This window comes from Pezoporus wallicus, unplaced genomic scaffold (assembly GCF_028554395.1).
Source record: "Pezoporus wallicus isolate ANWC-B61680 ecotype Strahan unplaced genomic scaffold, APGP_CSIRO_Pwel_v1 contig_6274, whole genome shotgun sequence".
Taxonomy (NCBI): domain Eukaryota; kingdom Metazoa; phylum Chordata; class Aves; order Psittaciformes; family Psittacidae; genus Pezoporus; species Pezoporus wallicus.
Window position 1 is genome coordinate 264,582 of NW_026635738.1, and position 15,809 is coordinate 280,390.

Here is a 15,809-nt window from a genome sequence, read left to right on the forward strand (position 1 = left end):
AAATATTCAATACCTCATTTAATGTATGGGCTGCAGTTAGCGGTTAATCTAGGACAATGCGGAGCGAGCCGTGTCTCACACCGCTATTAAGGAAACGCAGAATTGATTGTGAGGATGATTGAAGATTTCTGAGGAGCACAATTCCCAAGTCCATGATGACCCCTCCTTTTTTTCTAATTTGTCTGTAATCCACTCAGACAAATCCTTTTATCACGTTTATTTCCTTTCCAAGTTACAACCAGTGTGATTAATTGCTTGACTTTGCCATCCTACTTACCCTCCTGTACACTCTAATTTTTCTTCCTTTTAAAATGGTCTTCCATGCCAGACAGACATATTTCCTGTTTAAGCTCCTTCACTCTGTCCCACTGAAGCTCGCTGTTACTGACTGATTCCCCTGGTGAAGGGTTTCCTGGGCCGGGACCAGAGGGCACCCATCCCATCCCAGATTTTATGGAGGCAGTGGGTGACCCACGGCAGCAGGACTCGGGTCTATGTCACGGGAAGAGGAAAAGCTCAAACCTCTTCCTCCCGAAGCTCAGGCGCTTGTCAGCCCCGGGGAGTCGCAGCCACTCTGCCAGCCTGGAAATTCTCTTTTGGGTCTAGATTTAATCTTGTAATGAAAAGGGAATTGGAACCAGCACAAGTGTTTTAACCTTCCCCAGACACAGAGAGAGGAGGAAAAGTAATTTAACCCCCCATACACACACAATTTGAATTCACAAAGCCACGTCTCCTCTCATCCACCCTTAACACCCGTGTCGGCCTTTTGAGGCTCCCACCTCTGCCCAGGCTGCGTGCACTCTGTCCCAGCCAAACATACACAGAAAAGCAATGAGGTTTAAATCCAGTTTCCTCCTTCTACCTTGCCTTTCTCTTCTCTCTATGTAGATGCTCTTCAGTGTTGTAACTAATATGGTTTGTGTTTAGCACAGTGTGAAACAAGAATGATTTATGGGTCTGTTAGCAGTACACGGCTACCTGACGCCATCTCAACCCCCCCGAAAGGGCACTCCAAGAGAGAGGGCTCTGGCGTTACGTGTAATTATTTGTACACCCTGCCCACATAATCACTGTTACTCGGCTCTCACGATGCCTGCGTGCTTTTCTTACGCCACGCTGGGCTTTGCTTTGGGAGAAATTGGGACCAGGACCTTTGACCAGCTCCAGCCCGATGCCACACACCAGGCACTGCCCACGCCGTTTCCATGAGCTGATCTGCTGGGTTTACATTGGTATTTCCAGATTTACTTGTGCCTCAGCTAAACCCAGTACTCTCAATGCTCAGCCTCTGCATTTCATTACCAACAGCTGATGCAAAGGCTCTGCACCGATCCAACCCAACTCCTTGAACCTCTTCAGAAGCTTGGCACGTTCAAGGCCAGCTCACAGTGAGTCGGGTGACAAAGTCCTATTGGAAGTCTTTAGGATCAGTCAAATTCTACCTGTGGCTCTGAGAACAGCTCTGTCAGTGAGGATCCTGCACCTCTGCACTAGCAAGTGCCCTTCATTAATGCTTAATGCTGCCCCAAGTACATTCCATGTCCAGCCTGCCTTGGCAGCCTGCCCCTGCGAAGCAGGGCAGAGGATTAGCAGAGCCCCCTCGCCTTCCTTCAACATACAGCAAGAAGCCAAATGAAATAATGAAAGAAACTCATTTTAATACCACAGAGGGAATTGTTTTATTGCTAAACCAGCAAATAGAACTAAATTGAATCCACTGGAAAAAAAATAAAGGAGTGAGGAAAGGAAGGGATCGGTGCAGTGCACAGACAGAAAGGGCAAACTGGAGCCTGAATATTCATGGGCCCAGAAACTGCAAATCCTTGAATGCAAAATATCTTCATAACTGATAATACTGCCTACGGCGATGCATGCACCGTGTTCTCACAGGAGCTGGCAGTGTTTGCATTTACAATATATATTTTTTAAGCGATATTATGAAACAAATTCTCTGGTTCATTAAAGCTGCTTTGCATCTCCCTGGTCAAACAAACCAGCCCGGAGTGAGCGCTGTAGCTGGGGCAATTCCCAGCCACGACTCAGCACAGGATGAGGATGGTCATGGCACGGTGCCGACACTGCCTGCATCCTGCCTGTGTCCTGCCAGCGGGTGGGCAACAGCCCTGCAGAGCCACATTCAAGGGCAGCGGGCACCCCAGGACAGTTCTGCTGCCAGTCAGGGACAGGCAGCCCCTGCAGGATCAGGCTGTGAAGGCAGCTGAGATCCCCATCCCTGTGAGCACAGTCCTGCATGGCTGGGTTGCAGAGCTGGGGCGCTCCAAATCCCATCACTTCCCATTGCACATGCTGCCAGTTAAATCCGCCACAAGCTTTTAAACTCACTGTTTCCAGTGAACCTTAACTTTCAGCGGCAACATATATATTCATGTAGGAGGCTGCATTTTAATTAAGACAGCATTCATGTTCTTCATTACAATACTAAGTCATCCAGCAAGAAACACCAAGGACATAACTCCTGTTAATGAAGGAGTTACATATTCTGCACTGTACGTTTAAGCACAGAGGACCAACATACAAAATTACATGAGGTGCAAGGGGGTTCTCTGGGAGAAAAACTGGATTAGAAATGCAATTTATACTCTGAAGGTTCACACAACATTCATTCAGCGGCACCACCACAACTGCAGGCCCTGAATCTGCATCCCAAAGGAATCACAAACAGCCTGTGGTACTGTAATCTACTTCTTTCCCATAGAAAAACCCAACTCTGGTCTCAGGTCCCCCCCACCCGTGCTGCCGTGGAGCACTGCACGCCCCACATTAGGGCAACTTGTGGCTCAGCAACCCCTGGGCTCACAGGAGGATGCAAGATGAAATCCAGCTCTCTGCAGAGCCCCAGCACCAGCATCCCACATCCTCACCCTCTGGGCACAGCAAGGGGCTTGAGGCTCTCCTCCGCCTCACTGCGCTCCAGCATTAGCAGAAGTTAATAGGGAGCACGGGGGGAGCGGCGCCGGGAAGCGGCTGCCTGGGAGGGATGCGGCCGAGAGGCTGAAGGCTCCGCATCCACGGCGGGGACCCGGCTCCTGAATGCATTACCCCGACTGCAGTCAGCAGCTTTGAACTCGAGCATTAATAAACAAGCTCCTTGCACACGCCGGCAAAGGGAAGGCACTTTCGCACCATTGCCTACAGCAAAAAATGGCTGAGGAATTTCTGTTCGGGTTCTCCAGATGAACCAGTCCATGGCGGAGACGCGGATGGGCTTCCACAGAGACAGCCCCATTCCAAGAAGAGAGCGCTTCAGAGTGTTATGTGGGAGCAGGGTAAAAGTAACACGCTTTGGTGTAACTTCACCAGTAATGGCTCTAGCTGAAAAAGCCTGTTATGATCTGATAACACATTTCCCCTGCTGCCACTCCAGCCTCAAGAACTCCAGGGTAGTTTGAGCTTTAAATCCATACCAGCTCTTCTTTTGCCATTAATTGTTAGGCTATTTGTATTACACGTTTTACATACCAAATAGATTTCCAATTTCATGGTGGGCTAGACTGCAGAAATGTTTCTTTTAATCTTCTTAATTCTAAAGTAGTATCAAACTTTAATATTTTCTAATGGAGTATACATTTACTCACATCTAACAATATCACTACAATTTAGGAGCAATAAAAGTCAAGCTCTCGTCTGTATGATAAGCTTGCAGCTTTATTTCCAAAGTTCAATCAGTTAACCTAGGAGAGCAATAGCTTCCCTACAATGAGTAACGATGCAGAATAATATTTAGATAGAGATAAACCCTTTTTGCATAGGAAATTGCGTTATGATTTGCTGGGTCTAAGACATTCTCAGTGCTTTAGTTTACCAATGAAGTTATTGCCTCGGGCATTCTTCCAGAGTGCTTTGATTTCTTTTGGGGGGTTTCTGGAGGATTTTGAGCCGAGTAAGGAACCGTTATTGTTCTGATCCAGGCATGTGCAGCAGCCTCGGCAGCCTCCCTCCTATGCCGAGGCACAAGCAGAAGAGCTTCCCAAGCAGCAGATGCGAGAAAAGACCAGAGCCCCCTCTCAGTGGGGACCAGGCTCTCTGCCCCTCACGAGGGAGGTCTGGGGACCCTGCTCACGGTGCCAGGGCTCCCCTCAGCCTCCACTGTCTGTCCCATCAGGCCCAGCTCCTGTGCGAGACTGATCTGAAATCAGACTCCAGTGTCCATCGTCTCAAAGACTGGTCTGAGAAGCTGAGATGGAATTCCACCTGTCTTTTGACTGAGATGGATGGGAGGAGTCGAGTTAAAACTCCAGTGTCAGTTCCCTGGGAGAATCCTTGCTTCATTTTCTACCTTTTTTTTTTTCCAACCTGTCCTATCACTGCCCCCTTTATGACAATAATTTCCCTTTTTTATAATAACTGTCTTTCTGTAATTTGTTATAAACTTACCAGTCGATTCTGGTACTTGACCTCATTTGTGTCTAAATTTCACTCTTGGATCACAAACTGGAACACGGTCCGACACTGGGGTTTTCTCCTAATCGGACCCCGACAGCTCCCCAGGGACACATGCGCATGGTCATACCAGCACTCGCAGCAGATGCCTGGCTAGCTTGGATCGCTCTCTTTTGGCCAGACGGTTAATCTGTCTTGGGTAGCTGTTAGTGAAGAGTGGCAAGCAAGAATGCCTGCCAAGAGCTCCTGCCCACTGCTAGGCAAGTTTAATCCCCTCCTGCCCATGGCACAAGTCACATCCAGCCCCAACCACCACACTTACACCTCCCTCCACACCAGATATCACACCTCCCCATCACCCCATCCTGCTCCTCTGGAACCTCTTGAGCTCTGGGCTGCAGCTATTTGCCTTCCTGGATGATTTCAGCAGCTCAGGTAAAAGAGGCAGAGGCTGTTCCTGGGATACCTCCCGTACCCCCTGGTGCTGTCCCTGGCCCCATGGAGCAGCAGGGGTGGTGGTTGGTGGTTTTGGATTAACACAGTTCAAATAAACAGCCCAGAAATGAGATCAGAGGTGAGAGTGCTGACAGTGCAGGTGAGCAGCAGTGGGATCAGTGCTGATGCTCCCCAGGGGACAGACAGGGAGGGATGGACTGAAGGCCAATTAGAGCCCTCCAGCAGCAAGGACTCCAGCATCCATGGGCTGCCACCAGGATTTCACAAGTCAGTGCTCTGGATGCAATAAACAGGCCTGGAGCCCAGTAATACCCAGTTAATGACCTGCCCAAGGGGTGCAGCTCCTCACACCCACAGATGAGCAAGGAAACCCTTTGGGAGCCATGGGGATTGGCAGGGGGGGGACAGCTGGGGGAGCCCCAAAGCCTCTGTGGCTGGTGCCCCTCGCAGTTGGCCGGCTTTGTCTGTGCCCTGGCTGGGCCATAGCAGCTTGTGTTGGCAGCAGAATCCAAATGTGAACTGAGCACAGCCCTGATGCTGGCTTTCCATGAGCACACTCACTGCTCAGCTTAATGATATCAATGTCCATCAAGAACAAATACAGAAAGGGCAGAGCTGAGGCTGAAATAAAGTTATTTGCAGATGCATATGAAGACTAATAGAAAGTGTATTATATTACTGTGCCCATCTCAATGCAAGATGAAAGGAAATATGCTCTAAAACAAAGGAGAGCTGCAAATTCAGGCTCCCAGAGCAAGGTTGCTCTGTTCAGATCCAAAATGATTACCTGCTACTAAAGGAGGGGGCCACATCCTCTCCAGCCTGGCTCTGGAGGGAATGGAAATCAGATTTTGGCTTGAAATGTGTTACAGCAATCTCAGTAATACAAAATAAAGTCTGGCAGCTGGAGTTATTTTTACCCAAAGCCAGTTCCATTTAGTAGGTCTGTACCTATAACTGACGTTCCTTTGCTGCTCTATTTCCATTCCCCCGGTCCTGCTGCCTCAGTTTCTCCAAGGCACTGACAAGATTGGAGCAGACAAACCCGGGCACATTTTGGGAGGACCCTGCATTATTCAGCTGCAAAAATCAATTGTGAATTTTGCATCCACCCTCAGTATTTGGCCTGTTTATGTTGCCAAATAAATTCTTTAAAGAAGTACTGTACTTCACAGGAGAGCTTGTCAAGGTAAATACCTTCATTTACATAAAATGTGACTAGCAATTGAAATGTTAAAGCCATAAAGAGCAAGTTTATGATCCATCCTTGATGCTTGGATGTATAATATGACAAGGGGGAAAATTGTGTGCCTTGCAACATTTACTAAATTGGTGTGTTGACTCTGGGGATGCAAATGGGAGATCTGAAAAAACACGGAGGGCTTTTGAGGTTGTTTTGGTTTATTTTTTCTTCCTTTTTTTCCCCCCCATAAATATGAATCCTTTCCACATCTTTCAAACCACTGGCTTTTAAACACCCTCCTTCGGCTTGGAAACAGCAGCTGCCTGAACGAGCAAACAGAGGGCCAGGCAGGGATTGTGTGGGAAGGAGGCCCCTGGCACAGAACCACAGAGTGTCTTGGGTTGGAAGGGACCTCAAAGCTCCTCCAGCTCCAACCCCTGCCACGGGCAGGGACACCTTCCACTGGAGCAGCTTGCTCCAAGCCCCTGTGTCCAACCTGGCCTTGAACACATGGGGCTCTGGGGGATGCTCACCTCTGGTTGGAGGGGACAGGACTCTGACCATGCACTGGTATCCCCTGAAGCAACTCAAAGCCCTGTTACCTGTGCAGCAGAGGTGTGAGAAGCTGCTCCCACAGAGATGCCTGTGCCTTTTCTCAATCACAGCAAGAAATCACTGCTTCGAAAAGACTCCTATAACTTAGGATTTTCTTTTTAACTTTTTAAAAGGGAGGAACACCAATGTAAACTACCTCAAACCCTAAGTGTTAGTTTAAAAAGTGAATAAACAGGATAAAATGGACTGCTGCCTACATACATACCACAGTGAGATGATAATATCCACACTTCATGCTCTGGAAAGTTTGACAGTTCATGTTCCTCACCGGAGCCCAGTACAAACAGGCAGCCATCCATTCATACTCGCACCCTTCGCAATTCATTGAAACCACTTCAAGCAAAAATCATTTGAAAGAAATTACCTGTGTGTATTGCACCGTGAGCAGTGAGAAATGTCCCACATGAGCCTCTCCAGCCCCCAAAGCAATAAAATTTCTGCTGAAGTGCATGATAGAAAGAGTCGGGGAAAAGAAGTCCCCATGACAACAAGAGTCAAGAGAAAGCCATGAAAAGCAAAAGGCTCTGACCTCTCTCGATACACAGTGTCACCAATTTGTACTGGAATTTTCACTTTGAAAATCAAAAGCCTTTGTCCATAACTTCCTTTGAGAACCTGTTGCACCTCCTTTGCTAGTCTGGGCTTTGAGCAGAGCAGAACGAGCCGCACTAAATTAGGAAGCAAGCAGGGTCAGGCTCGCCAGTTATACCCATGAACACAACCAACCGACTCTTTGCCTTCCTCTTTTCCAAGGGGGCTGTTTTTCCTCAGGCCTATTTCGGGATTTCTGTAGCATCTACATGCTTGAGGGATGCTGCACTCACACACGGAGCGAAGCTCACAAACTGTAACACTACAAGTAACACTTAAGCCATTAATAGCAAAGCACTGCAGTGTCTGTTTAGGGGATTATTGAGCAAAATCTCACAGAAAACATTCTTGAAAACACAGTGCAACAGTTGGAGCATTTCAAGCCTTATGGCAGCTCCCTACATGCTCCAAGGATGCTCTGAGAGCATCTCTACATCCCATGGCTGGTTTCTGAGCCCTGCGTTCATAACCCTGTTGATCACAGCAGGGCAGGACCCAGGGGCTGCAGTGGTGGGACATGGCCACGGAGTCCCCCACCCGCGCTGCCTCCCCACACACTACACACTCAGCTGCAAGTGGTTTACACAGCAGTGGAAGCAGTGAGCAGCCCTGCAGGCGCTCCGGCCCCTTGCGCTTCTCACTCTCTTTGCAAGAGGAGCAGGCACAGCATGGAGGGGCTGCGGGTGCTGCGAGGAGCTGCCATTCCCATGGCTACAGTCAAGTAGCCTGCGGGTAACCATCATCAGGTGAAAAAACACCGCAAACAGGCCTGAATCACTCCTGCAGCCCATCCATCCCCCGAGCTGAAACCGAGCAGAAAGGCTGGGAGAAGTCTGCTGCCCATCAGGGAGCAGGGTGGGCTTCAGCAGCTCAGCACACAGGGCCAGGAGGCCCCTAGCTCTGGCACTCGGTGAATTCACTCCTTTAGCTCTGGATGTGGAAGAAAATCCATGCCTGATGCTGGACTGACCTCTCTTCAGCCCCCAGATGGGTAGGACACAGAGAGTGCCCGGGCAAGACCTTGGCCCCTGCCACAGCCTCCAGCCCAGGACCCAGGTCAGCCCCAACCCTGCAGCAGCCTCACTGGGAGCCAGACCTCAGCACCAGCGGGAGGCCAGTGCTGTAGGTGTGTGCGTGTGCGCTTCCAAGTCATGGAAGACTTGGGCTAGGAAAACCAGCACACACGTGGGATCTAACCCAGACTTAAAGGTTTAGGACAGGCACAAGGGGACAAGGTATTGAAAGAGCTGTACAGCCTTGTACAGTCTTCAACCCGGATTAATCCTGATGCATTAGATCCAGAGGAGAGAGGGCAGCTGAGTCACTACATTTCAGCAAAAGCCAACTCACAGCAGGTCCCAGGAAAAAAAATATCAATACACTTTCCCTAAGTTACCAGAGTGCAGAGGGCACTGTACGCTGGGAAGGACTTTTGCAGAGAAATACAGCAGTTTCCAGCCTTCGGCAGTGGTGCCACTCATTAGCAGCAAGCACTGATCTATCCATCCGCTGCAGGTGTTCTGTAGTGCCCATCAGCACAGCCTCACAGCATGATGGAAGGGGTTTGATTTTCTGAATACCCCGAGCAGATCAGAGGCACAGGCACTACCCAGCCACACAATTACTGCTCACAGCGAGGGTCACACCGTGTGGGACCGCAGCTGAACCGGCCCCAAGCTATTGCTGTCCAACAGCTGTTAAGGGATGCTGCAGGGGGGTCTCATCACACTCCTCAGACACAGCAATAGCCAGGAGGAGGATCAGCCTCGGTGCACAGGGACAGTCCCACCACGCAGCCCGCAGGGCGGTGCAGGAGCTGAGCCCATCGCAGCAGTGTGTGACAGACGCTTCCCAACACAGGCGATAGTGCCCACAGGGATACAAGTGTGAGCACTGGCTCCGCAGCCACAGCTGCTCCTTGGAACCTCTGGCTCGAGAGCACGTGTTTGCCACCAGGAGAAGAGCTCCCTGTCGTGGTGTTATCCATGATTTGTATGAGGGCAGCAGCTCGCAGCACAACGCGCAGGCCTGACGGTTGGCGAGAGCGCTCCAAAAAACCCAGACAGGCGGCAAAAACAGCGTTAGACATGCAAGCCACTTCATTGCCTGTCATGGTGACTGCTCCTGCAGCGCCTGCGATGGGGCTGCGCCACGCAGAAAGCTATGCCCCTGTGTAAGTGCTTAACACACGGAGACCTAGGGCAGAGCAAGAGGAACGTGGTCTCATTACAGACATTGCTGCAGCTTCTCTGTGAAGGCTCCACCGACAGGGAAACAAGGAGTAAAGCAGTGTGCAGGTACATGTAGAATTGAACTCCTGATTATTTGGAATAATCCTCAAATCAGTGAGCTTTAGAGCTCCACAATTTCAGTCCACCACTAGCAGTTGCTCTCTTTTCATTGTGGGGATTATGTTTTTGTTAAAACTGCAAATTTGTTTTCAAAATACTGTTACAAATCTCCAGTTTTCTGCTAACCACAGGATGGCAAAAAAACCTTGAAAGTGTGGGCAGCACTGAACCACCACACGGTGCTGAGCCTGTGGTGGGAGCAGTGGACTTGGAGCATTGAGCTATTCTGTTCAGCTCAGAGAGCTCCAAGATGCCAAAGCCTGAGGTCTGAAGCACCGACCACTTTTCATATTCACAGATACAAACTTAACTCCTTCCGTGCTCAGAGGCCTCAAAGTCCCCCCATCATTCTGCTCAGAAAGGCTCTCAATTCATTTCCAACTGCAGAACAGCTCAGGGCAGAGTTCACAGCGTGGGACAGGCCCACTGAGGCACGAGCATCACACTGGAGAGAGCATATCCCTGTGCAAAAGGCTCTGGTCCAGCCCTGCTGCATGTGAGGGTCACCCCATGCCTGGGGTAGGTGGGCACCAAGAGCTGCCCTGGGCACAAGAGGGAGAAGGAGGGTGCTCAGGCACTGCCTGGAAATCAGCAACAGTTCCTGCAGGGAAGGACCGTGTGTCCCATGGTTTAGAAGGAACCAGCAGGTGAAAGAGCAGCCAGCAACTTCCAAAGGAAAGGCAGTACCGGCCCCTGGCCACAACCTTCATCCACAGTGGGACCACATCCTGGCACAGTGAAAGGGATGAAGTCAGCAAAGTTCATGATCAAAGATAACATTTACTGCTACGTAGCCATGTCCCCAACTTGAGAGAGCGATGAAGCTATGCCAGTAACACACCAGAGAGAAGCATCGCCAGTCTGCTAACAGAAGGAAAGGTTAAAAGTCACTTCCCACTCAGCCTTTAGCACACTGCTTAACAGCAGTCAGCTTACATTCTGCATTAAATAGACACGCTAGGAAATTTATCAACAAGAGTTAATGTACACGGGTGTATTAAGTGCAGTTTAAGGCAAGCGGCATCATTGCACTTGTCCTTCAGACATCCCAACACCAGGATGTGCAGAATCACAAATTACAATTACACAAATGATTCTGGCAGCACAACACCAACCGACTGAAACAAGCCTTCGACCCACTGCGCATAAATACATGTGCAGGAAGACCTCAGGTAGCTAATTCCCACACAAACCCTGACTGCAGAGCCAGAGCACAGCTTTCCCTAAAGGATACTGGGAAAGCAGCACAGGCTGTGGGGAGCTGGCACTGGGGCTCTGCTTGCACCACAACTTCAGCCTCTGACTACTGTCCCCACACAGACCCAAGCACTGGGCTCATAGCTGACTGTCCCAAGACAGCAAACCCACAGCACACAGCATGGGACACATGAGAGGACATGGTAGTGTTTGAGTGCTGTCTTCATTTTACAGTCAGAGAAACCAAGCTGGGAAAGCTGCTTCTCTTCCGGAGCAGAAGACATCCTCAGGACTGAATGACAAAACGAGGAACTCCAAGGGCCTGCTCTTCCCTTATTTTGCTACATAAGGGAAAACCTGACAGCATTAAAAGCTAACAGTTTATAAGGCGTACAGAGAAGTGTTATATGCAAAACATAAACAAGCAGTAGAGGTGGCTATAAGGAGATGCTGGTATAAACACGTCAAGAGTTGCTTCTTTGCTTAAAGAAAATCGGTATTTTTGTGGATAGGAAAGATCTCCAATTACCAATCCTGGGCTGCAGCTGGAAGCAGCCGCCTTGGGTGAGCTCAATCAGGTGAGCTCCAGAAGGGCAGGAAGGAAGAGCAGCCAGTGGGGATGGCCACCTTCCCCCTCCATCGTATACGTACAGCACCAAGCGCACTCGCCTCCTGCGCCAGGGCAACAGCCCGGTCCCGGTGTGGCTCTGGGGGAAACCTGTCGCTCACCGAGGTGCAGCCACCAGCGCGGGGTGACCTGGTTCCTTCCCAGGGAGGCTGACAGACATGTGCAAGGAGAGAGGAAAACACTGCTGGGGTTGGGCCGGTGTGGAGATGGCTTCAGGTGAAACAACCGGGGAACATCCTCAAGGCACAACAGCAGATACACAGCAGCGTAATCTATCATACAGCCTATACAGTCAATATACACAGCCAGAGAATCCACCCCAGCCTCTTGTGCCCTGGATCCTCACAGACCAGCCCTGACCCAGCCCCTCCAGCAGCACAGCACAGCGCCCATGCTGGAAAGGAGCTGAACAAACCCCAGAGCTGCTGCTGCAGGGAGGAAAGATTTCACAATGCATCTGCGAAGGAAAACCTCTGTGTGCCTTTCACTCCACGAGAGGAGTTACACCCACTCTCCAGCCCTTTCCTTGTAGCATGACTTAGAAGATGAAAAGGCAGCTACTTGCCATACTCAGTGCTTGATCTTCTGCCTATTTTGAATAAACCCAAACCTTTTATATGCCACTTTCTAGCCTGTTCCAGCAAGTTTCTAAGACTTATTTTTCAAGGCAAACCTTTCCTGCAAGAAAATTCAGTGAAATAAGATACTGTGTCTGAAATGATATATATAAAAACAAGCAGCACAGTCAGTCCTTTATTCCTTCCCCATGCTGGTACAGCACACTGAGCACACTCCTGGAGACAAACACACTCTCAGGGCTGATGTCTGCTGATGAAATCCCCCCCAAAAAATCCCTCAGCATTTCAACACAGTCTAGCAGATGCTAGAGCAAATAAGTGTTATGAAGACTTTGCTTCCACAACTGCCACAGAAAATTGCCTGGAGTTCCTCACATTTAAATGCCATTGACATGAAGACTGCGTAGTCTATTTGATAAAGAGTGACCAGATAATTCAAGCAGTAACTAACTTGCTGCCTCTATTTATTTTCCCTTCATTTCAGAGCAAATACCACACTAAGTGCAGCAAAAAGAACTTCACCAGCCGAGCCATATACTGTTTCTTACAAAGAAGCTAGTATGGATTGCTTTTAACCGTAAACTGCTGGTAAGTTGCAGGTTCCACGGATGCCCTGCGTTTTTAAAAGCCAGAGAGGAAGCCCGAGCCCTGAGTTCATTGATTTGCTAAACCTGCCAAGGCACTTAACACTTCATTACTGCAGCCCGCTGTTTTCTAACAATCAGGGCTTTTAGCAGAAGATTCCCTTAAAACATTGCCCTGTGTCAGACAAGAACATGTAGAGGCTTCTTCACGGGTAATATCAGATCTTGTCAATGGAAAAAAAAAACTTTCTGACGCGGAACTTGTTGAATAAAAGAGTAAATCTTATTTGTGAAGCGAGCCCTGCAGCTTCTATGAAGGCAGGCGTCCTCCTGCACTCGGAGCCCCGACCATCCATCACCGAGCCACTCGCGATCTTGTTTATTTCAGTAATTATTAATCACTGACCCATTTAGACCAAGTGCAGCGGCACTGCCAGGGTCTGCCCGAGCTCTCCGGGCACGGCACTTAGAGGAGGGTGTTCCGCACATTTTCTGCCCTCCCATGAGAACGCCGCATTCCAAATCAACACCGCGACCAGCCGAGGGGTCCGCGCGAGAGCCCGGCCTGCCCCGGCTCCGCTCCCGCCGCGTCCCCGCGGACCCACGCACCAGTCCCGGGCCCCATCGCCAGCCACCCACCGGGGCCAGCCTGGGGGAGAACCGGGCATCCCCCGAGCACTGCACCCCCAGGACCGCCTGCGCACGGATACCCCGCGCGGCCCCGCAGCTCCCGCGCCCTCACCTGTACCACTCCAGCCCCTTCTCGTAGTTCCTGTCGAAGAAGTGGGGCTCGGTGCCCACAGCGCGCACGTCGGGGTGCGCCCGGATGGCCTCCAGCAGCGCCCGCGTCCCCCCCTTCTTCACTCCGATGATGAGAGCTTGCGGCAGCCTCTTCTCCCCGTAGTCCGGCGTGGTGCTGCTGCTGCTGCCGCTGCTGCCGCCGCGGCTCCCCGGGCTGCCAGCCCGGCTCAGCTCCTCGTCCGTGGTGCTCGACTCCTGCGGGTCCCTCTCGAAGGCTCCGCTCTGCGCCGTGATCACCTCCCCGGGGGCCAGCGACGTCCGCGGCCAGGGCCCCGCCGCCCGTTCCTGGCTGCTGTTGCCGGCCCGCGCCGGGGCCGCCGAGGGGTCCGGAGCGAAGGAGCCTCCCAGGAAGCCGGCCGGGGAGCGCGGGGGCCCGGGGAGAGCCGTGCCAGGGAGCGCGGCCGGGGACCGCGGGGTCGCCGTGCCAGGGAGCGCGGCCGGAGAGCGCAGAGCGCCCGGTCCGGTGCCCCCCATGAGGCTGTAGCACAGGTAGGTGAGGCAGAGGGAGAGGCTGCACATGCAGAGGAGCTTCCGCGCCGGGGGCACCTTAGAGCCGCGCCCGCCCGGCACCCCCGGCTGGGCGGCGGGGGGGGCCATGGCTGCTCCCCGCTCCTCGCCCCGGGCACCGGGCGCACATGGTGTCAGCCGCCGCCCGGCCGCCCCCGCCGCATGGGGCGCCGCTGCCCTCCCGCCCCGCCGCCGCCGCCGCCGGTGGGGAGGGGGAGCCCCGCATGGCACGGTCGCCGCCGGCCCCCCGCCGGGCACCGGGGCGGCCTGGGCTCAGAGCGGCTGCGCTCCGGTGCCGCCGGCTCCGCGCTGCTCCCGCCCGAGTTCCTGCTGCTAAACTTTGTGCCGGGTGGGAGGCGGGAGCGAGCTCCCGGCGCGGGGAGAGGAGGAAGAGGAGGGAGGGAGGAAGGGGAGGGGAGGGCAGGACCCGCCCCCGCCGCCGCCGAGAGCGCGGGGAGCGCGCTGGGGCCGCCGAGCGCCGCTGCCGTTCGACACCGCGGACAGCGCCCGTTCAGCACCGCTGACAGCAGCGGCGGGGCCCGGGAGCGCGGGGCGCCGCGGGCGGCACCGGGCACGGCAGCGCCAGGCTGGGCAGGGCAACCCCCTGCGCGCTGCAGCCCCGCTGCTCCCCCGTTCTCCGGGGCAGAGCCCGCGCCCCGCAGACCCAGCAGCGGTGCCACGTCCTCCCCTGCCAGCGCTCCCGGCAGCAGGGAGGGTGCGGGCCAGGGCGGGAGGCAGCGCCCATGGCCTCTACCAACTCCGCTCCCTTCCCTCAGCAGAAACCACCGCGCTACAGCTAGCTCCTTGGCCCCTTGTCCTGCCCTGCTCCCCTCTGCTTCCCCCCAGTGCATTCTGTATCACCACCGTCCCAGCCCACTGCCCCCCGCCCGTGGCTCCTGCGGAAATCCTCCAGCTCCCCCAGGGGAACGTCCGGACAGGTCCCCTGGGACAGCCCCTTCCAGCAAGGTCTCCTGTCTGTAGCCCTCTGAGACCCAGGAGCAGAGTGGAGAGGTTCCGCAGGGCAGCCTGCTGTCTCCTGGGAGCCTGGGGAGAGGTGGCAGACCGTGGGCAGGGGCAGGAAGCAGCTTCTTTGCTGGTACGGTGGAGCTAAGGGCCATTTGCAGCAAGGGGGGTTCATAGTTTAGGTGCCAGGAGCTGCACTAGTAGGTGAGACCGATTACGCCTTCACAAGCTGCTCTTCCAGGAGCTTCATGCCCAGCCTTACTGGTGCAGGCTGGGGCTGAGAGTCTCCCTCCTCACAGTTTTTCTGGAGCAGCCACTACCTCTTCTCAGCTCCACATTTCTGGCACTTCCCACCTCCAGTTCTCAGCTTTGGCTTTTGGAAGGATTTTTATGAAGGGAAGAAATGCTTTAGTGTCTCTCAGCTTCCTCCTCTCCCTCATTCTGGGATCTCCCAGGAGTCTCTTCCTCGTAGGTTTTGCCCTGTGGCACTGGGGCACATCACAGCTCCTGGCATCCTGGCCATCGCGGTCCTCCCTGCAGCAGACCAGTGCTGGCGTTGCTGTAGTACAGAGAGGAATTGAGGAGCACAGCCATTGCTAATGCCCCCTCAATTAAACCAGCAGCAACCACATCTTCTGCACCTGAACTCCTGCCCCCAAACCACCAGCATTTGAATGCTGCAGATCACCCAAAAAGCCAGCACCTGATCCTCATGGCAGAAGCTGCAGAGCTGCCTGTTAATGTGTGTGAGGGCCACTGCTGGGCTTCTGAGCAGGCACTGGAAAAGTGCAGCGTACGTTTACAGCTTTGTGTGGCTGTGAGCGCTGGTGAGCTGGAGTATTTGGAGGCTGTGACCCTTCTCTGCTTTGGGAAACTGCAGAGCTGTGCATCCCGTCATGCAGAGGTGCTCTGGGCAAGGGCTGGGTGGGAGGAAGCTGGCAGAGCTCCATC

The 15,809-nt window shown here is 53.0% G+C and overlaps 1 protein-coding gene across 1 annotated transcript in view; it reads right to left on the minus strand.

Moving 5' to 3' along the window:
- The window catches only part of HS3ST4 (heparan sulfate-glucosamine 3-sulfotransferase 4), a 57,681-nt gene extending 43,575 nt beyond the window's left edge, over positions 1–14,106 (minus strand). The window contains exon 1 of the mRNA XM_057398032.1: positions 13,330–14,106. Within this exon, the coding sequence (XP_057254015.1) occupies positions 13,330–13,985 (656 nt within the window). The 5' untranslated portion in view covers positions 13,986–14,106. The remainder of the gene's footprint in view (positions 1–13,329) is intronic.
- Between the last annotated feature and the right edge of the window lie 1,703 nt (positions 14,107–15,809).